This window comes from Hyaena hyaena, unplaced genomic scaffold (assembly GCF_003009895.1).
Source record: "Hyaena hyaena isolate Hyena2069 unplaced genomic scaffold, ASM300989v1 scaffold_490, whole genome shotgun sequence".
Lineage (NCBI taxonomy): Eukaryota > Metazoa > Chordata > Mammalia > Carnivora > Hyaenidae > Hyaena > Hyaena hyaena.
In genome coordinates, this window is record NW_024081123.1 from 254,177 (window position 1) to 279,373 (window position 25,197).

Sequence of the window (25,197 nt, forward strand, 5' to 3'; positions counted from 1 at the left end):
CTCTTTCTGCTCCTCTTCCATTCTCTTTCTCTCAAAAATAAAACCAGTAATAAAAAAATTTTTTTAAGAAATTTTTTTTGACCCAAGTCAATACCTATCCCTATGCTGAGGCCGTACACAGTTATCTATTACGGCACCATTTTTAATCTATTGGACATCACTTTTGCAATAGTCCACAATTTAGTGGTTTAAAACAAGAACTCATGATCTCACAGTTTGTACAGAATGTAGGTGTTGCTTAGCTGGCTGTCTCTGGATCAGGCACTCCCATAAAGGTGTTTAGTTGATGTTGCCATCATCTCAAATCTCCACAGGATCTGTTTTTTAGTTCACTTATGGTGACTTTTAACAAACTTTCTTTGAGACATCAGTTCCTTGCCATGGCCCTCTTTCGGGAGAGTCTTCCCTCAGAACAAGTAAGAAAGATCAAGTAATTGGGGCACCTGGGTGGCTCAGTCGGTTAAGCATCCGACTTTGGATCAGGTCATGAACTTAACGGTTCATGGGTTTGTGCCCCACGTCGGGCTCTGTGCTGACAGCTCGGAGCCTGGAGCCTGCTTTGGATTCTATTTTCCTCTCTCTCTGCCCTTCTCCCACTAGTACTCTATCTCTCTTTCAAAAATGAATAAATGTTAAAAAATTAAAAAAAAAAGAAAGATCAGGTAATCAAAGTGAATGTCACACACAGTCTTTTTGTGATTCAGTATTGGAAGTGACATTCTTTTACCTCTGCCTAATTTTGTTGGCTAGAAGTCACCAAGGATACTCTAAAGTCAACAGAAGATGATTACACGAGGCCATGAATACTGGCAGGCAGAGATAGTTGGATGCCATCTTCTAGGCTTTTGTGTCTGGTGTCCTTGTTCATCCTACTGATAATTAGAACAACAATTTGTTTTACTTAAAATATAAAAACTTCCACAGACATAGGTTAGAATTTTAATGTTTTCTTCTCTCTTTGCTGGTTTATACTATCAGAATAAGAAAGACTTGATAAGCATTTTGTTTATTTCATTCAAGTATAGCCTACCCACTTTTGAAAAAGCAGGCTTATCAAATTAAATTACATAAAGCAGATAAAAATAACCAAGTATCTGTAAAGCAATTGAGGTGGATTCTTTACTACTACTGAGTCTTGGATTTTGTTTATAACTTCCTGGATATTCAGGTAAAGTATCATACTTTTAGTTTTGGAGTTATATGGTTCTCATCATGCAATAAAAGGAAACATGAAAGTTCATCTATAGCATTAACCTTTATCTCAGCTTTGTATTAAAATGCTAAGAGAACCATTAGATGAAAGCAATGAATCTAGTTTGCAAATATGCTTTCTCAAAATCTTCAGAGCATTATTTGAATGTGATTTCCTAATAAGGAATGTCTTCAAATGCAAATGGAATTTGTATGTAATTCTGTCCTATCTCAACAGATATAATTATGTTCTATCTCAAAAGATGACTTTTGAATGTAGGGCCATCCTTCTCTACGATATTACCCATTAGGAAAAGGAGCCCTGGGTTATATTTGGACATCTGCTGGGAAGCCATTCAGTTCATCCTTTCTGAGGAAAGGCAACTTTACAAGGCTTAATAAGACTTCCTTTAAAGGAAAAATGGTAAAATGACTAAAAAACAAATGATAGAATACTGCCATCTTAAATATCCTATACAAACCCTGAGATTCAAGGGAGGAACTTTGTCTAAATTACAAGAGACTAGAAATTGCCAAAAACATTATTGGTAATTTACTAAAGAAATTCAGATTAAAAAATCAAAAGGGAACTTTCTTAGGAATTCAGTTTCAGATGAAGGCAAATGATACAAATCAAAGCATGGGAAGAATCCCAGGATGAAGACAGATCCCTGTGCATTTGTCAGCTAAAGACATGTTATCAAGGCCACTTACCAGATTCATGGAGGTACGAAGCTAAAACCAAACAAGCCCAACCATAATTTCCAAGTTAGTAAGTATTCCAAGTTAGTAAGTTAATGTTAAATATTATTAATACTGAATTACCATTTCACTCATATTTAATTAACATTAAAATCCTAGAAAATTATAACTGAAAGTGACTATATATTTAATCTAGTATAATTCCTCATTTTATTAAAGAAACATATACCCAAAGAAGGAGGTAGGGTGACTTATCTTAAGATGAGAAGGTGGAGAAAACACTCCAGAATTTTATACCCCTATTCCTTTCTCTTAGAAAAATCTTACGGAGATAAATGAATCAGCTAATCAAAACCAAAATGGTTGAAAGCAATAGTTTTGGTTTCTTTTTTCTTTCCTGCTTAAACTTAAAATGTTTTGGCAGGGCTTAAATTATTATCATTCTTGGAAGAGATAGTACGCCCAATTATAACTGTAGAAAACAAAACTGCATCTGCAAGTTAAATCCTGTTCTGATTTCTAGGAAACTATCCAAATTCTTTTATTGTCCTATAACTTATTTTCTGAAGCCTTATGTGCAATGAACTACATAGAGCTTTAAGAAATATTTTATTATGTAGAAAATTTTTTAAATGATCTTTTTTTTTTAATGCTTTATTTATTTCTGAGAGAGAGCGAGAGCTGGAGAAGGCCACAGAGAGAGGGAGACACAGAATCCGAAACAGGCTCCAGGCTCCGAGCTGGCAGTCAGCACAGAGCCCGACGCGGGGCTCGAACCCACGAACCGTGAGATCATGACCTGAGCCGAAGTCGGAGGCTTAACCAACAAGCCACCCAGGTGCCCCTAAAATGATCTTTATACGGTTTCTATATGTGTTATGCAAAAAAGGAATTTAAATTAACTGATGTTTACTCTTAAAACTTTGTAAAGGGGAACATTAGAATATAATAATGTTAGATGATGACTTTTTTCTTGCTTCAATTCAATCATTCACTGTGAATATAATATGTTCATTGTAGGCGTGATGTAGTAAGGCTGAGATTTAAGGTTTTTCTTCATGGGTCAGCAAATCTTCAAAAATCCTAAGGCCTATGAACTTATTTTCTTTAAGCTTATTTATTATTGAGAGAGAGAGAGAGAGAGAGAATTCCAAGCAGACTACCTACTGTCAGCACAGAATTCCATGCAGGGCTCAAACTCAGAAACCGCGAGATAATGACCTGAGCTGAAACCAAGAGTCAGACGCTTAACCAATAGAGCCATCCAGGCACTGCTATGAGCTTATTTTTTGCTCTTTAGTTCATTCTATTAATTTTAAAAATAGTAATGTTCATTGTAAATTGGAAACATGGAAACATATAATGAAGAAATATTCCCACCACCCAGGGATTACCACTCAATATTTTATTATATTACATACAGTCTTATATTTATATGAATTTGGGATTATACTGACCTAGCAAAGTATTCTACTTTTTCATTAACACTATATGTTATGCCTATTCTTATTTAATTAAATAGTCTTCAAAATAAAATGATTGTATTATATTCCCTTATCATCATTGTCACAAAAATGACAGTAGCTACCATTTATTGATATATTCAGGAACCAAGCACTAAGATAGGATCTTTATATATTTATTCCTATTTTGTCCCCATTTTGTATGAAAGGCATCTGAGGTGTTTGTGACTTTCTAAGGTTACTGTTAGTGTGAACAAAGCTACAATTTGAATTCAGCCTTCCGGACTACAAAGTCGTGTCCATGATCATTATATCAAATATCTTCCATTGTGGTATATTGTATTATGGTAATGTATTATAAATCATTTAATTTTTTTATTATGGAACATTTAGTTTATTTCCAATTATCCACATATTTAACACCACTGAGATAAACATCCTTGCATGTGTATGAGATCTTTGCACCATTATCTTACTTCTTTAGGATAAATTCCTTTTATCTGATTTGATTGGTAATTTTGCATTGAAACTTGCATGTTGACATCCCCAGCACCACCACCTTCCACCTCTGGCTTTCTGAACTCATCATTCCCTATGAATTCTCCTCATGTTTTTGGTTGCTAGAAATTTTCCAATTGACCCCCTTCCCATGGAAACACTCTTTAAACTGAAAACTCTTGACTTCCTTCACATGGCCCTTTCTTGTTTCATAGGCCCCTCTGAACGTTCTGGCCATAATAATCACCCAGTGAACATCACCTGTCACCCTTATTGACAAGGCTCTCACACAACAGCATAGTGCCTCCAAATAGCTGCCATGATCAGAGTCACCAGATGCACCTGCTGTTGACCTCTCTGGTCCTATTTGTCTCTGGAGATTTGACAATTATTTTTGGAATATATGCAATATAATTTGGATGCACCTTATTGGCTAGCCACATTTATGTAGCAAAACTACTTAATTTTTATTGAGCATTTACTAAATGTCCTGGTCCCCTGGTCCTATGTTAAGATTAGGCCACCAGTTCACCTCCAAGTGGTGAGTGGGAACCATGGAGTAGAGAACATCCTTAAACAATTCATTTGCTGAAAGTGTGGAATTTTGCTAATCAGTGTGTTTCAACTCTTTGGTTCAATTCCAAGATCTTGCTTACTGCATCTTACATGAAGAAGGAAGCTGAAAATACTTGTTTCATAAACCTCCAAACCATACCCTATAGACCCAGTCAGTAAATCCCTATCAATGGTTCTCAGACTTGAGAGGATATAAAAGTGGCCTAGGAAACTTACTAAAAAGTGAAGGCTTCCATACTTCCTCCCTGTCCTCCTTGTGATTCTGACTCCATAGGGGATCTTTATTTTGACAAACACCAAAGGTGATTAGATGCATATGGTCTGTGAACCACACTTTAAAAAATGTAGTGCAAGTATTTTAGCAAGTTCACCCTCATCTTTGTCAACTTCAAAAGAAACAATATTCTGCTCTGTTCTCTCTCCTGTATCCTAACATAATAACTAAAAAAAAGAGGTAACTAGTAGAAACTCCACAGTTCTAGCCTCTTAGCTATGTCCAGATTTCCTGCTGGGGCATGAGGGGAAGTCACAAAGGAGCTAAAGAGGGGCACAAAACAGCCCTTGACTTTTCCTTCGGCACCGTCACTATCAACAAAGGGCCAACGATAAGAATCTTCCCCTGAGTCTCATATAGAACTAGAATGTAAAACATACCAAATGGGGTTAAAAGTGAAGAGTATGTCCCAAAGCCACAACACAGTCATATTCCTCTGTAAAATGTGTTTCTTAATAAAATCGGATCAAAGTGTTCTGCTTACTACACTAGCTATCTGCAAAGCACTAGTATCCTGTTTACTTCCTGTTTTATCTGCACTCTGTTGTTTTGTTTTACATGAAGACTTTATGTTGTGTGTTTAATTTAAAATGTAGCTGGAAGATGCACTTATTTGCTCTATTTTAAGAAGTTAAGCAAAAGTGACTTAAATCGTTCTTTAGCTATTGAGGTAGTAAGGGGCAGGGGGAAGGTGAGGACAGAGGATCCACCTAGCAAGAAAAAATAGGATCTCACTTTTTAAGATATCAGAGGTGCCTGACTGGCCCAGTCAGCAGAGCATGCAATTTTCAATCTTGGGGTCATGTGTTCAAGCCTCACATCGGGTGTGGAGCTTACAAGAAAGAAAGAAAAGAGAGGAAGGAAGGAAGGAAGGAAGGAAGGAAGGAAGGAAGGAAGGAAGGAAGGAAGGAAGGAAAGACATAGTTAACTTATTAAGATTTCAGTACTAGATTTCAGACTGAAATCTAGACCCCAAGTAGAAGAAATAATAGAGGAAGTCGTATGAATGATTCCCAAACCCCCCCAGAAGCATAGCTGATTTGCTATTTACTAAGCCTTGTCCACCACTGGCTGGATAGGTCTGTTCCTTATAATGTCAGGACAGTTCTCTCTGTCTTATGTATTGTCTTCAGCCAACATTATCAGCTCACAGTGCAGTATAGCCATCGCCTCCCAGGCTCACAGCTGCACATGTCTTTTCCTTTCCTCAAAAGGTTCCTTCCTCATGGTGAACTTGAGCACCATGGTGTCCTGTTACAGAATGCTGTTCCACTGTAACTCAGAGGAATCTGAGGAGCTTCTTAGATCTGCACCACTTTTCTTGCCTTCTGGTTTCTCAAGGTACTTTTTGAGTCAAGGCCTGACTTTCAACTGTTTATAATTAACTTGGCTTTGACAATCCCTTAAGAATCATTTCTTGGATTTCTAAAATATAAGGGAATCTTCGTTGCTTTTCCTTGGGGGTTAGTGAGTAGTCCTTCAGCAAAAAGTATTTTCACTTGTGTTAGAACATGCTGACAATAAGATGATGGTCACAAATAAGATTTGCACATTGGTCAACGAGTTTCACATTGAGGAAAAATGACTCTTTACACAAAGCTGCAGTCTAATCTCAGTACCTCTGTGAGTTCATTCATCCATTCATATAACAAACACATGGAAAGCCTACTGTTCTATATGCTGGGCACACAGTTGTGAAGATGAGCAAGAACTTTCGAGGGTTGCATTTCAGGGTAGTGTAGCTGGTTCTGAGGTTATGCAATTGCTGGAGGTGGGAAGGAATTAGCTAACCTGAACCACAATGTACAGACAGGATCTGCCACTCCCAGCACCCCATGGGGAGAAGCAGAAGGGATTCCAGAACCTCACCACCTCACTTTCTAAATATTGAATGCACATGTTTGATGTTCTATCTATTCAATGTCCAATGTTTAAAAACGAAATCAATGAAGAATTTAATATACATCATGTTTCTAATGGAAAACTTGTCAAGGGAAAGTTATTGTAGTGTGCTAAGAATCAAATAATTTGCAATCTTTCTTTTTTCCCCCCTTTGTGACCTGGGCAATGCAATTTGACGCAGAATGTACTGATGGCCAGAGTTCAATGTGCATACAAATGAGAACACCTTTCTTTGTCTTCAGTAAGCTTCCCATATGAGAGAACATACACACGCATGCGCACACACACATGTATACATGTATGCATGCATACAAACATACATATAAACCAACAAATGAACATTTTACAGCAATATGGTCTAGGCACTTAAATGTATGACTAAAAAAATGTAATATGGCTAAAGAAAGTGTTTTATTGAACTAGATCTTTTTTTTTTTTTTTTAACATTTATTTATTATTGAGAAACAGAGAGGGACAGAGTATGAGCAGGGGAGGGGCAGAAAGAAGAGGAGACACAGAATCTGAAGCAGGCTCCAGGCTCTGAGCTGTCAGCACAGAGCCCGACGCAGGGCTCAAACCCACAAACTGTGAGATCATGACCTGAGCCAAAATCGGAGGCTTAACCAAATGAGCCACCCAGGCGGCCTGAACTAGATCTTTTAAAAAGTATTTTTGCAACAAAGAAGTGGATAAGGAGTAAGTAAAGATACTGCAAAAGGAGACCTTATTATGAATGAGGCACAAATAAATGTGTGGGGTACAGGAGGATTGGTATTTGAATGTGATTTGCATTTCAAATTTATCCTCTAAAAACACAGAGGGCCCTTGGGCAGGAGAATGCCATAATCATATGTTTTCTTTGACAGCAGGTGGAAGGAGAGAAAAGGGAAGAGATGCGTGGCACAGTCACTGTTGGCGCTGAGCGGCACGGAGGATGGGAGCCAGGGTACTGGTGGGAAGAAAGTATGAAGAGAAGAATGGAGGACAGTAGAGGTAGAGCACTCATGGTCACGAACACTTAGCGTGAGAGTAGTGGAAGCACATCTTCACTCCCTAGAACAGTACAGTTCTTTTGTATTACCTGGAATTTTTTAACCAATATCAACCACTTACCATGTGCCAGGTATCATGCGATGTGTTTTACAGGCATTGGGCCATTCGGTACTGGCATCCACTCAAAACTACACCACATCTTGCCTTGTAGTAGAGTGGGTGGGTAGGGAGAATAGCTAATTCGTCTTGTACCTTTATATATCAGCACAGGCTGCTTTAGAAGGCCTTACACAGCTACACTGGGAAGGTATTAAATGACTGTATGCAAATGAATGAATGAATAAACTTGTATTAACACTTGTATTAAACTTGTATTAAAAATTCTCAGAGAGTTTGGCAGGTTGGGGGCAACCCTCATAGTATGTGGTATGCAGACAAGATAAAAAAGAATCGAGTTGGGGTGCCTGGGTGGCTCAGATGGTTAAGCGTCTGATTCTTTGTATGGGCCCAGGTCATGACTGCACAGATCATGAGTTTGAGCCCAGAGTCAGGCTCTGCGCTGACAGGGTGGAGCCTGCTTGGGATTCTCTCTTTCCTTCTTGCTGTCCCTCCCCCGCTTGTGTGCACACACACACACTCTCTCTCTCTCTCTCAAAATAAGTTTAAAAACTTAAAAAAATTAGGTAATTCTTTGCAGATGTTTCAGAAATCTTTGCAATATATGTGCTAAACCACTGGATATAGAAGACACAGGCATCAGGTAAATATGAAGAGACATATTCTCAATTGGCAAACATTCTAAAGAAAAATAAAGCAAAACAAGCTTTTGATTTTTCTATTTTCTTAATGAATTTCTGTTAATATGAAATGAGGTTGTACATGTGATATATTTTAAGTCACTTAGTATTACAGGAGTGCCTTTTAGGTGGACCACTCTGTATGAGTTTCATGCTTAAAAACCATTTTTTATTCAAATGTCTTACAGCCACCCTAGGAAAAGAGTTATATTATTATCCCCTGTTTTATGATGAAATTAAAAAAAAAACAGACACAGAGAAACTATGCAACTTAACCAATATCCCACAGCATCACAACCTTTAGAATAGCAAAATTACGTATACATGATAACAGTGGACCAATGATCTCTCCACATCAAACTCTAAAATTCTTTAAAAAATGTAAAACACAATTCTAAAGAAGACGCTCACTTCTCAAAGTAAGACAAATACAATCTTACGGGCTCCTATCAGACACATGATTAATGAACTCACACAATAATATTTTAAAATTACCTGAGTTTCTTTATCATAACCAGTAATATACAACATTGTGTACATGATTTATTTAAAGTTTAAGAAATAGTATTTTTGACTGAACAATAAGAAAACTATTGAAAAGATAAATTGAATATGGAATAATTACCAATGTTAATCTTTAGAAATAATTGTTATAGGCCAACCTTCTGAATTTAACATAGGGCATATTATAATTATAGATATCAGAAATACATTTAAAATGTCCATGTGGTTAAAATACATAGAAAATTCACTGACTGAAATCAGCTGTGAAACCTGGCCTGGAATTTTGTTGGCTATTCAGTTTAATTTTGTCTTATTGTTTCAAAATATAAATAGTTCAGCCCATTCTACATTTGTTAAAACCTGTAATCTTAAAATATTGGGAAAAAAACCTTCTCAAACAGATAGATATAACAAGCATTTTATCTAAAAAGTTATAAAATGCTTATTCCTGGAGAGCTTTCATGATCCCTGTTCTTCAAAGCTTATTTTAAAATCCCTCACTATTTTCATTTATAAACTATGTCCTTGCCTTAACGATATGAACTGTAAACATGCTATTATATACCAAATACCTACATTCCAATTTTAAATACCCTTTTGTTAATGCAGAATGTTGTACCTAATAAAAGCATGACATATTTGTACAGTTTTAATGGCAAAATTCAAGTTCCTTTGTTGAGGAAATAATGAAGCAATAACCAAGATACTTGAAACAATAATGTCAACATGACATTAATTTCAAGAAAAACAGAGAATAATACACTTACATAAAACAAAAACATAATAACTCGCTTTATAAGAGAAGAGAGATGGCTTTTTAAAATATTTAGATTTTCCAGCCCAAGTAGAAATTTAAAAAATAAAGAGAAAGAGAGATAGAAGGAAGTAGAGAGAGAAAGAGAGACACAGAGAGAAAGAAAGAGAGAGAGAGACGCCAAAGACCAAAGCCTTGCAGAAGTACAAACACATTCTCAAAGCAGTTTTTAAACTTAAATTTTCCTGACAAAGTTAGTAATAGAGAAATTTAGATGCAGTTCAGGATTTTATATAAAATACAACCTAGAGACTAAAGTCCACCGAAATGGAATTGTATTAACAGTCAACGCCTGGTTGGTACTCCCCCTTTACTTTGAGAAAGGTAATGCTATGAAAATAAAACATTATCAAGAATGCAATATACACACTTCATAATGTTCAGGAGAGCAACAGTTTTTAAGCACCACACAAACAATTAATTATGTCAACGAATATAATGCTAAAGCAAGTTCTCTACAATTTTCTATTAGGTTATATTTCAAGTAGTGTACGGCATATACTTGAACCAATTCCATTTTATTGCACTATACATTGGCTATCGACATTATACCCAAATGTAAACAATAATGTGGACTTCCTTAATTTTCTACCAGTAGATCTCCTTGGGTGGAAAACAACTAATTAATAACTAGGTAAAAATTGGGTAATTTGTATACTTATTTACAGCATTTTTCTGTAAATACGCATTTGGCTAAAGAGATCCCATCAACATAAAGAGGGGAAAAACCCAACACATAGCATCTTCTATTTTTTAAAAACCCTGGCTTGTATTTTAAAAAGTGGGGGAGAGTGGGGAGGTGGGGAACAGATAAAGCCACTGGCTTTTGTAGACTTGGTAGAACACACTCATCTCCTTACACACGCTTCTGCTAGTGTCCTAAATTTGGGTTCCAAATGATCCAGAAACTCAAGCCCATCTTCTTCTTGTCGCTCACTGCAACAACCTATAGAGCCAGCCACTGAGCCTTTTCCTTCGTAGTTATACGTAAGGACATAGTCTGGAGCGTGCTGATGATTGGCATCTTGATCGCACAGTTGCACCTTCTGCCAGGGGAGAAACAATATATTTTATTATTATTATTTTAAACACCAAAACTTACTAACATAAAAATAATTGCTTTGATTTACCTTTCATTGTTTAATTTTTAACCAGAGTGTGTCCTCTAATGGATTCCTACATATAAAAAATGCACATGATTGGTCTATATCATAAATCACTCTATAAATTCACTATAATAGCATGTTTCTAAAAGTCACATATGTGGCAGCAAGTATCCCAAGGTTCACATTATGAAATCATGTCTGGAATGAAATGGACCCATTAAACTGAACCCAAATGAAGGGGGGAGGGGCTCAGATCTTTCCAGATAGGCTTACTGACCATAAGGCTATAATGGCCTCGTAGCACACTTTTGGTTTCTAAGATATGATTTATCCCACAGGAAAAAATTTGAATGTCATCATACAGATAATTTTTGTATTGTAAAAATAAAAGCACATAAACTGGGATAAAGATTCTTTTCAATTATTCTTCTACCAAATAAATAAGACATTTCCTGTCCAGTAAGTAAGTAAATAAATAAACAAACATCATCTAACATTATTTCGGTAAGAACTAAAAGCCAAGCAAAAAGAGAGGAAAAGTAATTATCCACTTAATATCTGAGCATTATTGAATCAAAAATGAGGAAAAACAACTTTCCAATTAATAGATTAATAATTAATTGAAAATAAAGGTGAAGCCACTCAATTTTAACAATTTGGAACATTGAAAAGAAATTAATATAAATTCTTAGGACACTGAGGGAAACTCACTTCACCAAGGCGGGGCTGGGTGAAATTATGCCACTCGGAGTAGGAATATCTGCAATTGTCTATCTCCACGTGTCCTCCCCTGCAGGAATCCAGGGTGTGATGGTGCCCAGAGCCCCGGCACGATTCTAGGGTCTGGTGTCCGCCTTTCACCATTTCAATGGTCTCCTGCCCTCCATTTTTCACTCCGGATCCCATGGTGCCACAAATTCCTTGAGCAGAACTGCCCACAGTATGGGTTGTGAAGCCATTTGTGGAACACTGAAACGGAAACAATTTCCATTGGGGAAGTACAGAGAAGAGCAACCACCACCACCACAAAATGTAGATAATGCTGTAAAGTTTTGTGTTAGAAGGTAAGGTCTCCGAGGGCAGGAACTAATTCCGTCTTGGCAATCCTAAGAACCTGACTATTATAACCCAGGACTTCATGCCGTGTCCAATGCATCTGGAAATTGCCAACTGTCAGGCGGTCTATACCTTGAGACAAATCAGAAAGCTTACTGTATATTCCTTCTTGATCACTTGTTAAATCTTTCCAACATCTCAAGCCTCAAAATCAGGATTCCAGTATTAATGTCTGGTGTGTATTTACCCTGCTGGGTTTAAATTCATTCCCTTCATCTGCCTAGAGCAGAAACAGAAATGATGAGTGTGGGGAATAAGTTTAGGAATTCCCTGAGCTTGCCTGGATGCATTAACAAGGCATAAAGAAATAGAAAGCCACAGGATGAAAGCATCCAAGATTAGGTAAACAAGGTAAAGCGCCCCCAGTATAGAGCAAAGACATAGGAATAAGATGCCTCGGGATGAACATATCCAAGATTAGGTAACAAGATTAGGTGTTCAGGGCGGAAGCGCCCCCCAGTTTAGTACAATAGCAGAAAGCTGCCGTCACAGGAGGGAGGGGCCTAAATAGTATACAGATAAACAAGGCTAGAGAGCAGTGGGGCAGAGTAGCTGGGAGTGGAGCTAATTAGCAAAAGAAAGGTGCCTTGTTGACCCTGAGGTAGCAGGCCCTAGCTGTTTTGTCCCCTAGGCAAACTAAGATAAACTGACTCAGCGCCTCCTGCATGCTGGAAATAACCATCTGCCTCGCGCCAGGATTTTGTTTTGTATCGACCCAAACTCCTCTAACAAACACTGCATATCTTCGAAACCCCCTTTCTCTCACACACAAGTCAGTGTTCACGGTTCATTGTCTCTTTGCACATGTCCATCATGCTTGGAAGCCTTCTGATCCTAATAAAAACGGAGCAAGGACCGGTACTTAGGGCCCTGGTCTCCTCCAGGACATTAGCCTCTCTCCCATTTTAATTCTGTGTCTGTAATTCTCTCTTGCTGAGAACTCCAGACCCAGAGTCTATGACAGATATATATTTTTAAAAATTTTTAAATGTTTTTAAGAGAGTAGGGGAGAGGCAGAGGGAGAGGGAGACAGAGGATCTGAAATAGGCTCCACACTGCCAGCACAGAGTCTGATATACGGCTCGAACCCACAAACAGTGAGATCACGACCTGAGCCGAAATCAGATGCTTATCCGACCGAGTCACCCAGGCGCCCTGATCGGTAATTTTGTTCAGTGTCTAACCTAGGTCCCCTCAACCAGAACAAAAATATAGAAATAAAGTTGCCATAAACATTTTGGCTATAATAATAACTCCTTGCGATCTTGGGGCGCCTGAGTGGCTCAGTCAGTTGAGCTTCTGACTCTTGATTTTGGCTCAGGTCATAATCTCAGTGTCATGAGATGGACCCCCATGTCAGGCTCCATGCTGAGCGTGGAGCCTGCTCAAAATTCTCTCCCTCTACCCCCTCCCACCCTTCCCGCTAGTGAGCATTCTCTCTCCCTAATAAGTAAGTAAGTAAGTAAGTAAGTAAGTAAGTAAGTAAATAAATAAATAAAAGTAAAATCCTTGCGATCTCAATAAATAAAAATAAATCAGCAGAGAGTGGCTGCTCTGGCCACTAGTTTTCTATGGTTTGATTTTTAGAAAACTCTAAGTTTTATTTTATATTTTTACACATTTTTGTTTTCTAAATCTTTTCTGTTCTTATCATCATTATGCTTTTTGTAGAAAATTTACATGTTCCTCTTCCACGTACTAGGCCAGGAACCAAGGTTGGAGCTCTGTAGTCACTAGCTAGCACTGCTGTTTCATATATTTGACCTCAGGCTTCTTTCTAACCCATATTAGCATCAGAAAGACTCCATTAAAGTTCTTCCCACACTGATCAAAGCTTGTAGTCATTTTATTGCTGTTGCCCGGAAAAAAAAAAAAAAAAAGACTTAAAATAATTATGCTGATGATCTGTGAATAATTAAAATATTTTTACAGCGCAAACAGTAGTTTCACAGTAGTTTCAATATATAAAAAAGACTGGACCTAAAGTCGAAATTGTGAAACACTTCAAGTAAGAATAATAATGACATGCTAAAGGACTTTCTGTATTTTTTTGTTTCTTTCTTTCTTTCTGAGAGAGAGAGACAGCATGAGCAGGGGATGTCAGAGAGAGGAGATACGGAATCTGAGACGGGCTCCAGTCTCTGAGCTAGCTGTCAGCACAGAGCCTGACATGGGGCTCGAACCCACGAATCATGAGATCATGACCTGAGCCGAAGTCAGACGCTTAACCCACTGAGCCACCCAGGCGCCCCAAGGATTTTCAGTATTAAGTAACACCATATGACCACAGTGACATATCACATATCACCATGAGAATCAACGTAATTTTATCTATTTCCAGAAGAAACAATGGGATTGTATATATTGTTAGGTTACCTGAGTGGAAAAGAACTTTCCTCGGAAAGAGAACTCTAGTTGGCTAGGCCAGTTTGTCCTTTGTATTTGTTTTAAAAAGACAGACAACTTACCATTTTGTCATCTCCAGGAGCTTCAGTGTTTGACACAATGAGGTTCTGCTGGGCTAAATCATCAGGAAACACTTTGGGCTGTTTAGCTGTCCCGGTGGCCCCACAGACTAAGGTAAATAGGATGCCTGGAGGATGAGAGAAATTGCCTCAGCTTATCATAAAACAACGTGAAGTTATGAATTAAGGATGACCAATACGAAGACAGCTTTCCCGAAAACATACGCACGATGGCTTGTGGAGAACCAGTACGCAGTAAGCAAGTCCGCCCTGATCAGAGATGCCGTGAAGACATGCTAAAAAGCCTGTCTTTCTGCACTGAATTTTAGGTCTATGCTGACAGAACACTAGAACCGTACTTTCAATATGCAAATTAAATATGTTGTGCTAAATTGAAATTGAACAATCTATATCCAAATGGCTAGCCACAGACAGCAGCGTTGATTCAAAGAATGAGTCTTAAAAGTTATTTCAGAGGCTCTTATTTGAGTTCATGCAGGGACTTACAAAAGAGCAACGCTATGCCCAACAGTATTGCAAGGATGGCCCACTTTCCAAGCCTCACGTCTGCGTTGCCAGTCCTTGCGTTTGAGCGAGTCATGCAATCATTTTCAGTAACACAGTCACATAACAGAACTTTTAATGGAGTGACGACTGACAGGCCATGTCTGTCTCTAACTCTGATAGGTACTTGATACGGTCCAAATGGAGGGTCGTTCTGATAGGAAAGACGAGCTGCCGTATCTGAAAGAAAAGAGAACCGAGTGATATAAAATGCCATGAATGTCTCCTAGTGTTAGAATATTCACCATAATTCTCAACAAATGGATCTTCCTGATGGGAAGGCACCGCTGGTACGGGATTGTGAATGGGAATGGACTGAGGAGCTCTAATCTACGGCGATGGTAAACATACCGCATAGAAAACTCTATCCCTGCTGCCTCTTATAGAATTATCTTCTGGCTCTTATAATAACATATTTTTCTATCCAAAAACAACCTTTTCCAATCACAAGTAGTAGGCTTGTTAAGACTTTGGTCTTTATCACCACTTTAAAAGTTTTTAATAGAAACATACAGTGCAATTTTCATTTATACACGATTCATCGTAGAGTAACAGTCTGAAATTCTTGACATTTCTCCTTACTTTCTCTGCATATATTGTGCCAAACAAAATTACACAGTTGTGGCTTACCGTCAGAGACTGATTCTGACAACTCAGAACGTGGCTGACCTTGAACATACCAGCAGGCATGAGCGGTTCTGAGGCTACTACATCTCATGGTCCTAAAGGACACTGGGGCCAACTGTGTATTTTTTAGTTTGGCTGTATTTTTTTAGTTCAAGGGTAGAAAATATCCAGGTCAAGATCTAATTCAGTCTTAAGTACAGATCCAAAGATACAATATTATCCTGAATGTAAACACCACATGCCTAAGAATAATCCCTCCCAGTGCGACAATTCCATTGATTTTTTAAGGTGTTTCAAGCTCTAAATACAAATTTCCATGTTAGGGTAAAGTAATCAGTGAGTAAGTCTATTTTAAAGGAAAGCATGGTGGGCGCCTGGGTGGCTCAGTCAGTTAAGCATCCAACTTCAGCTTGGGTCATGATCTCATGGCTTATGAGTTCAAGCCTCTCGATGGGCTCTCTGCTGTCATCACGGAGCCCACTCTGGATTGGATTCTCCATCTCCCTCTCTCTCTCTGCTCTTCTCCCACTATCTCTCTCTCTCAAAAATAAATAAAGATTAAAAAAAAACAAAAACAAAGAAATGAAAACATCGTTAACTTGCTAAGTTTATGTGTAGGAAATAATAAAAAGATTAACAAAACCAAAATTGATAGTGCATAATGTGCCATGGTCTGATGCATTCATTATCCTATTTGTTCCCCCAAATAATCCCTTTTTACATATGAGTAAATTAAGCCCCAAAGAGAATAAATAGCATGGTCATATTTATATCACTAATAAACAGTGGAACCAGCATTTAACACAGCCTATCTGACTTCAAAGCCTGTTTAGGACACGTTCTTAATTTGGTGTTTCCCAGACTTTTGGGTTATTTCACAGATGAGTAAAACTTTAAAGTAACAAAGCTTTGACCAACATAATCCTGCCACTGTTTTACTGTATGGATAGGAATATTAAAAAAAAAAAATACCACCTCATTCCACATTATCTAAAAGAAATGATATTATGACACCAAATCAGTAGAAAGAACAAAATCTAAAAAAGAGGTTAGTGATTCCAGAGAAAGAGCAGTGATAACCGTACACACACACACACACACACACACACACCCCAAAACACTGTTATTGAAAAGACTGAAAATGCTCTGTCCACAGACCAGGATTCAGGACACGGAGTCTTAACTGGTCGCCATAGCTTCTATGTGTCCTTGTTTTCCTTCCCCCTTCCTGTTCCCCTTTCCTTGGCTCACAACCTTTGTCTTTTTAATTTGTCATAAAAGAAATAGAGGAATACTCATTGGAAGCTTGGGGCTGAACACTATTCAAGGGCATCGTAAAGGCAAACACTCTCTGCTTACAGCAGATCTTGAACCGTGAAAGCTGAAGTGGGAGGCAGCCAGGCCATCAGGGCCTGTCGGCAGTACAGTCAGGAGATGCTGAGGGCACCGCAGAGCGAAGAGCTGATGGAGAGAGTGAGGCGGCCGGCAGGGAGAGGGGCCCCTTCCTTTGTTGCCATTCTTATCACTATAGATCCTCTCATGGGGAAAGTCAGAATTACAGACTAGGAACTAAGCTGGGGGAGAAATCCAAGTAGAAAACAAAAGATGAGAAAAGTTCAGAGGTAAAAGTAGTGCACAGACAAGGGACAGCAGAGTGGACTCTACGATGCATTCAGATTCCCTGCACTCGGGGACATATTGTCCTCATATTGCCCCAGGTGTTTGGGGGCTATGAGCTTCTTCAATGTCTGTGCTATTCTGTCAAAAGTCACACCCTTCAAGGCACCCAATCCACTGACCGAGCCATGAGAGAGTAGGGAGCCTCAACTTGGGCCATTAGCTCATGGCTGCCCTTTGACTGGGGCTGCAGCTTGACTTCTCTCTGCCCAATTCTGCTTTCCTTCCTTTCATATCTATTGATGTCAAGCAAATTCCTTATTAACATGCTGCCTGAGAAAGTCTTGTTTCCGAGTCCACTTCCCAGGGAACAGACCTGCAACATATGGGGATTCCCTTATGACCTATTAAACCATTAGTGAGTGAAGAACCTATATGGATGAGAGGTAAACAAGTCAGGAAGTGATTGCAATAGACTCAGTCTAAGGCAGTGTATGTGTGGGGGAGGGGCACAAGGACCCAAACAGTGCCTAACAGAATCTGGGCACAGGAGAGATGAGAAACAGGTGCCAGTGGGGCATCTGGATAGCTTAGTTGGTTAAGCGACTGACTCTTGATTTCAGCTCAGGTCATGGTCTCATGGTTCCTGAGTTTGAGTCCCACTTCCCACCACACCGAAATGGAGAAACTTTCTTTTATCAGTGGTTCCCACACAGTGAATTATTCTTCTGTTGCATCAAGAAAAAACAAATTATTTTAGACATCTTGATGCTGAAAAAGACAAAGTCATGGTTAGTGATACATACCATTAATTCTTGTCAGTCTCCACATTCTCTCAATGCCTGAATCGGGAACACTCTCCAAACTGAAGTCAAAGGGTGGGCCATTTATAAGGTCATCAGGATCTTCTGCAACGATTGTCGCAGATGACATGACGGTTTTGCAGATGACCACTGTCTTTTTTGTTATAACTGGGCCATTATCATTCACGTCTTCAAGTATAATTCCCAGTGTCCCAGTACATGTTCTCCCATCTAGAAAATTGGATATAAAAATAGAGCACTTCAATGTCCTGAGTTTTAACTAGGAAATTATACATTGAAAAAAATAGTTTTAAATGTGAATTTGACACTTGTAACATATCAATGACAAGCACAGTCATAGACTGTGTCCTTAAGGAATGTTAAAAAAATATCACTTTCATTGGGGCGCCTGGGTGGCTTAGTCGGTTGAGCGTCCGACTTTCGCTTAGGTCATGATCTCACGGTTTGTGGGTTCGAGCCCAGCGTCGGGCTCTGTGCTGACTGCCAGCTCAGAGCCTGGAGCCTGTTTCTGAGTCTGTGTCTCCCTCTCTCTCTGACCCTCCCCTGCTCACGCTGTCTCTCTCTCTCCTAGAAATAAATAAAAATATTAAAAAAAAAATATATATCACTTTCAGATGGCTTGTAGAGACAATAACTGCTATTTAGAGTTGTCATCCATCCACTAAATGGCTGAAACAGACATGGGAACTTTTACGGAGGTTAGTTTTGACTGATTTTTAAAAGGAAAAAAGAGGAGGATGAACAAGGGCATTTCTGGTATATCTAAATGCTCAAGGACATTCAGGAAGGTGGGCAAGTAGGGCATGCACATCGGTGTTCTAGACATAATGAAGGGGAAGGCAGATTGGTTGGAGTTCAAAACTGCAGAGAAGAGCCAAGCGTCCTTGAAAACCAACCTAAGGAGCCTGGAGTTAAACACCTAGAAAGTGGGTAAGGTTTTGGAGCAGGGGAACTGAAAGGTAGAAGACGTGGATTTGGAAGATTAGAACAAAGTAGTACATAGGACCATTTGAAAGGTGAAAAATTCCAGAAGCAGAAAATCACTTGCAAACCAAACTAATCAGAGTGGCTGTAGCCTAAGGAGTGAATCTGTTTATATATTTATTTTACTTTTTTAAGTTTATTTGTTTTGACAGGGAACGAGAGAATTAGCAGGGAAGGGGCAGAGAGAGATGGAGAGAGAATTCCAAGCAGGTTTCTCAGTATCAGGTCTGACTTGGGGTTTGGACCCATGAACTATGAGATCATGACCTGAGCAGAAACCAAGAGTCGGATGCTTAACCGACTGAGCCACCCAGGCCCCCCTGATTTGTCTATATATATTTAATAAAAACTTAACCGAATAACCACTTAGTACAAAGCACTGTACTGGAAAACCTATGGGATTTAAAGATGAAGTGGGCATGGGTCCAGGCCACAAACCAGTAACACGGTTGTGAAGCCCGAGGCTGAACACAAATCCAGGACTTCCATCTCTAAATCACTTATTCTTTCTGCTATTTAATAAGGAGCCCGTGGATATCAAGGGTGGAAAAGAGGAGGAACAGACCTGTGCTGCCTGCTACCTGGGGCCATGTCTTATGTGAAGCGGCCAGCCTATAGGAGAGCTGGAAGACAGGGCATAGCCCTGCAGTCACGACCGCATCCCAGGCAACAGGACCTATGATACCTGCAGTGTCATCAAGGGCCAGGACAACTGGTTCTGAAACATGGGGCACAGCAAAGGACAAGGTGGGGGCAACTAAAAGACTGTTATGGAGTAAAGCAGGAGAGAGGGAGAAGCCAACAACAGAAAGCCAACTGAACACTTCCCACGTGATAGAGCTTGCAAGTTAAAATTCCAGAATGAGCAAGATTAATGCTAAAAGGAAAACCACCAAAATCATCCAGCAGAAGATTAATTCACTCTACGCAAGACATCTTTGAAACATGTATGTTTAGTATCTTCAAAGACATACAAAAGGGCAACTATTTAAACAACAATGAAATTAATAGCTTAAATTCCAGTAGAAATAAAACAGCAACATTCTTCTCATAGGGATTTTAGAAGAAGAGAATAAATAGATGGCAGGGAAGCAGTATTTAAATACCTAATTGCTGAGAATATCCAAGAATTAAAGAAAAACACAATCTTCTGTGCTAGATAAATAAAAATAAATTCACACTGTAAACGTTGTATTAAAGCTATAAAATGAAACCTAAGAAACTATAAAAGTTATCTAGGCATACGATCTACAAAGGGACAATAATGAGATTGATAGTAGGATAAACATCAGCAACAAGAGATGACACAAGATAATGGAGTATGACCTGCACAGTGTTGAGGGAAAGAAGGACTTAACTCAAAATTTTAAACCAAGTCAAATGATCAAATCAAGCATGAGAATGAGTTTTCAGAACAAAACAAGCAGGGTTTATCACCTATACCGTACCATATATGGGAGAACTAGTAAAGGATGTGCACCAGCAAGAAGAAAAGGGGACCAGGAGAGAAGAAGCGAGATGCCAAGAGAGAAGAAATGAGATGCCAAGAAACAATGCAACTACCTCTCATTTTGGACAACTAAAAAAAGAAGGAGAAGAGGAGGGAAACAAAGGAAGCAGGAAGATGCATATTTTATCTACATGGTATACTTTTCTTAGGGCAGAATAATTTCACTTCTCAAAATGTCTTGCTCTCACGCTATGTGCTGTTATTTGGCTCTTTCTGAAAATTGGAACTGCTGGAGGTCTTGAATATTTTTTTCCATTTGAGTCCACACACCGAGTTGAAAGCACACGACTTACTGACTGAATTTGGCTAATTGTGTTGTCTTTAAAACTTCACCTCCTCAGTGTTTGCTCTTCTACCACTGTGATCAATGCCTGAATTTCCTTCCATTAAACATTTAGAGTTGTTCGATACACTCTGTTTTTTTGCACATTGTAATTCGTGTTGGTGTACCATATGTAAGTCAAAGATCTTAGACATCTAATTCAGTGTTTCACAGCTGTTGCTCATCTGTTGATTAATTAAATAATATTCTTATTCATTGGAGTCTATGCATGCGATGCTCACTTTCTAATATCAATGCGATTCTATATGAGTAAGTACTAACTCCAAATATGAGGTCATGGAAAGTGAACTACCTATGGTATTGTGATTTTTGTGCATGGCACACTCCTGGTGAATGTTTCAAAAAATTTTCTTGAAAGCACACTCCTCCCCAAAGCTGGATTAATAACAACAAACATAGAAACCTAAAACTGAGCTATATGGAGGAGATAGTTGAGTGATACTGCCAATAGAGCTTAATTTGAGAAGAAGAGAAGTCGAACCCCAAACTGAAGAAATATCTATGTTCAGGAGAGTGGAAGGTGGTACCAGAAAATATGTGGATAATAGAGAAATGTGTGGAACAACTTGCAAGAGAGTTTCAGAAAGAGGAAGGAAGTGCTGTAGAGAAGCAGGATGGTGGGAAGTGAGATGGACCCAGAGGTCAGTGCTCACAAAACTGCACCTTTTACTAGGAAACAGCTGGAAGGGGTGGGGGGGAGGGCAAATGAAATTAGCTAGTATAGATTTTAGAAAACATAAAAAAAAAAACACACAAAAAACATCCATTGTATGATACCAGTTCATAAAATAAATAGATGTAAAATTATTTATTCCCTACCCTCTTCAACAGAAATGAATGAGTAAGGCCCCACGACACATTTATTCTATTCCACAATGATGATTAGCTCATCTAAACTCCATACACATATTTGACCTTTCATTTAATCTCTTCTGCAACAAAGGAGAATGTAGAATAAAATTATATTCCAAATGTCTAATGCCAGACAGTAGTTTTATCTATCAACAAACCATTTGCCAGGTGCTATTTAAAATGTAAAAAAGAACAAGGGCACCTAAATGGCTCAGTCAGTTAAGCGTCCAACTTCAGCTCAGTTCACTACCTCACAATTCATGAGTTTGAAACCCACATCAGGCTCTGGGCTGACAGCTCAGAACCTGGGGCCTCCTTCAGATTCTGTGTCTCCCTCTCTCTCTGCCCCTCTCCATCTCAGGCTCTGTCGCTCTCTCTCAAAAATAAACATTAAAAAAATGTAAAAAGAACAGGTGTGATTTTCATATCATTCTTCTTTTTCAATTGCCTTTGACCAAAAAGCAGGTCCTGACAACGGGACAAAGGAAGCTGAGGCCTTAAAGGGCAACCTTCGATTAATCAAAGTTAAATTAATAATAATTACAACCTTTCCAATTCAGTCGATGGACAGGAACCATCTCTCATTAATTTAGAGAGGATTGAAATACCTAAAACATCTTCCAAAGTCACTTCTAAAGTCTAATTTTGTAAGCCATAGTGTAATAACTTCTGTTTCCCAGAGTTGGCATATCTGGTTTATGGATACACAAAGGTCAACTTTACAGCATGCACTACACAGAGGTCATATACGACCACTATGCTCAGATTTCTCTCAGTTCTGTAGGATTCACAGAACATTTTACATTTCATATGGTTGTATGGATTCACAATGTTTGTCTTTCTAATTTTATAATATACCATTAATTGTAACTATGGTTATTTTTATACAATGTCCTTAATCAGAATTCTAATCCCCAAGTGTATTGATAGTTTCCTATAGAGAAACAGAACTGTTTTTCAGGAATGCACTATGGGGCAATAAGTATGTTCTCCCTGAAATGAATTTTCCTCCCAAAGTGACTATTTTAAAAAGATATGACTAGATAAATTGAAGGTAATGTTACTAAAGTAATTTTCTCAACGTTCAATAATTGTTTACTTTTAATAAACCATGGTTTCCAGTATTTCTATGACTAATTTTATAATTACATAAAACTAGAGGTGTTATTAGAATGCAGATATGAATTAATAAATTACAGCAAACTTCTCGCTTGCTCTATGTCTTCTGGGGAGAAATACATTTTGAGAAATACGCAGCTGATTTAAAAATCTATAATGGTGTAAAAACTGAGGATGTAAGTAGGTGAGAACTGAAGTAGCAGACTTAAAAACAAAGTTCTTACCTTTGCCTGATGCAAGGACTGTAATATTATATACACCACCTCTGATGGTGTCTGTCTCTCTGTCCAAGCTTCTGAAAGTTGTGATTGATCCTGAGTTTTCATCAACTGTCACCCACCCTTTTGGATCAGTTAATTTCTTATACCTGTTAATAATGATAAATTAAAATGACAGAATGTGTCATAGGCCAAATTATAATTCTGGCATCAAAACAAGTTATGAATTTTAAAAACATAGTAAATTTGGAGTTAACTAACAGAGGATACCTTATGCTGCTGCTACTTCTCGTCTCGGGGTCGTATGCTTTATATCCAGGGCTCTTTGTTCCTGATGGTGCATTTTCTTTAATTTTAACGATTTGCACTGCTGGATTACACTCGGGGCCCTCATCCTGATTTTTTACATTAACAGTAACTGTCGCTGTGCTCATGGCTGATCGCGCACTAGCTTCTTTAGAATACGGAGCTTCGTTAACTACACCAATTTGTAGGTTCACCTGTTGTTTTTCTTCATAATTCAGAGGCTACAAAAGCAAGTGTGTTGGAAATCAGATCAAGACATTTAATGCTTGGCCATGCTGAGTGGCATACATAACTAGTGTTTGGCAATAGTCCTGATAATATTAAACACAGGCTCAGAATGAGGTGGTGGCTGGAAGAGGAGAATCCATCAACTGATTCGGTATTTGGGTGGAACCAGTAAAACAAAACAAAACAAAACACAAAACAATATAAAAACTGTTCTTCAACTGCAAGTAATATCAAGGTCCCCTGGATGGTTTCAAAAAGTATGTAAGGTTAACACTTGAGAGGTTAGGAATTTTATACCCTAACCAATAGTTATTTTCTAATCCATTCATTTTGGGACAACTTATATCCTTTCTGACATGAATAAAATTATTTGTACCTGGTTTGGGGTAGAAAATGTGGGTCAAATTTTATAAAGTGTTCAGAGAGGACAGAGAGGAAAATGGAAAGCATGTGGACATTACACTGTCTTTTGATAGCTCTTCCATCCCAGGTACTTAGAAAAAAAAAAAACCAACTGGAGGCACCAAATATACTGGAACATTTTATTTTATCTTGTCTGATATTAGTTACGATGAGAATGGGTAAAGCCATTCCTACAAGACAGAGATTTTGTCAGGTGTTAGACTTCATAGAGATATGATTCCTTCTCAGAATACCAAGGATTAGGGTTGGGGTTGGATGAGGGAAGAGATAAGATTCAAAGGATATTTCTTTACTCTTTGACATCCAGAAATTAACCCACAAACTGCAGCTAATTTTCATCATTGTAAGAAGAAAGTAGTTGCCATTTTTGATTCATCCCCTTTGTGAAAATGTACAAAAAGGGACACTACATGGATCCAGGATAGAATCATATTCTAATTAAAGATACAGTAGAAATAAGACTAGGACTGTGTCCAAAGCCAATGGAGCTCAGGTGGCTTTATGGGCTAACTGGCTCCGGAAATAGCAGTAGCTCTTCTGAGATGTTGCAGAATAGTATTAGAAAGAGGTTTTCAAGTATTTGCATCTTTGAATGGTTGAGGATTCCCATTCTCAACTGAGACGCTAAGGTTGTAAAGTATGCTAGATATAGATGAACAATCTACAAACTCCCTGTGGGTCTCACCAGGAATAAGTCACCATTTGGGAAATTCAGTGAATAAGTGGAGGCTCCCTGACCCAGCTACAGAAAGAATGGGCCAGGAACATTTGGCATCGTCCCCATCCCATGGGCATCAAAGCTGTGCCAGTATTTGAACTGTTAAGAGATGTTGGTGACAAAATGGATTGTATATATATATACATACACATATATACATACACACATATATATATACATACACATATATACATACATATATCCACACATATATATGCATACATACATACATATATATGTATAATAAAATATTATATATGTCATATATATAATATTTTAAAAATCATGCCTTTATAAAAGGTTCCCCAAATTGAATATATTCATCCCCATTATAGAAATGGAGAACATGGCATTTACATTTACTTGTATATCTACATTATTCCTATATTTACCAGAATTCCCTTCTTTTCATTAAACTCTAGTATGCTAATCTATGATATTATAAACTACAAATAATTAATTT

General features: G+C 38.3%; 1 protein-coding gene across 2 annotated transcripts in view; it reads right to left on the reverse strand.

The window, feature by feature from the left end:
* Positions 1-8,470: 8,470 nt before the first annotated feature.
* Positions 8,471-25,197, reverse strand: part of DSC2 (desmocollin 2) — a 38,428-nt gene continuing 21,701 nt past the window's right edge. The window contains exons 10-17 of one of the 2 annotated variants that reach the window (XM_039254439.1): positions 23,330-23,586; positions 23,066-23,208; positions 18,016-18,243; positions 14,909-15,145; positions 14,405-14,529; positions 11,532-11,789; positions 10,845-10,890; positions 10,668-10,760 (exon numbers count right to left, since the gene is read on the reverse strand). In XM_039254439.1, coding sequence (XP_039110370.1) covers positions 10,855-10,890; positions 11,532-11,789; positions 14,405-14,529; positions 14,909-15,145; positions 18,016-18,243; positions 23,066-23,208; positions 23,330-23,586 — 1,284 coding nt within the window. In that variant the 3' untranslated portion in view covers positions 10,668-10,760; positions 10,845-10,854. Of the gene's footprint in view, positions 10,761-10,844; positions 10,891-11,531; positions 11,790-14,404; positions 14,530-14,908; positions 15,146-18,015; positions 18,244-23,065; positions 23,209-23,329; positions 23,587-25,197 lie in introns of both variants that reach the window. The other variant, XM_039254438.1, reaches the window with a different exon arrangement.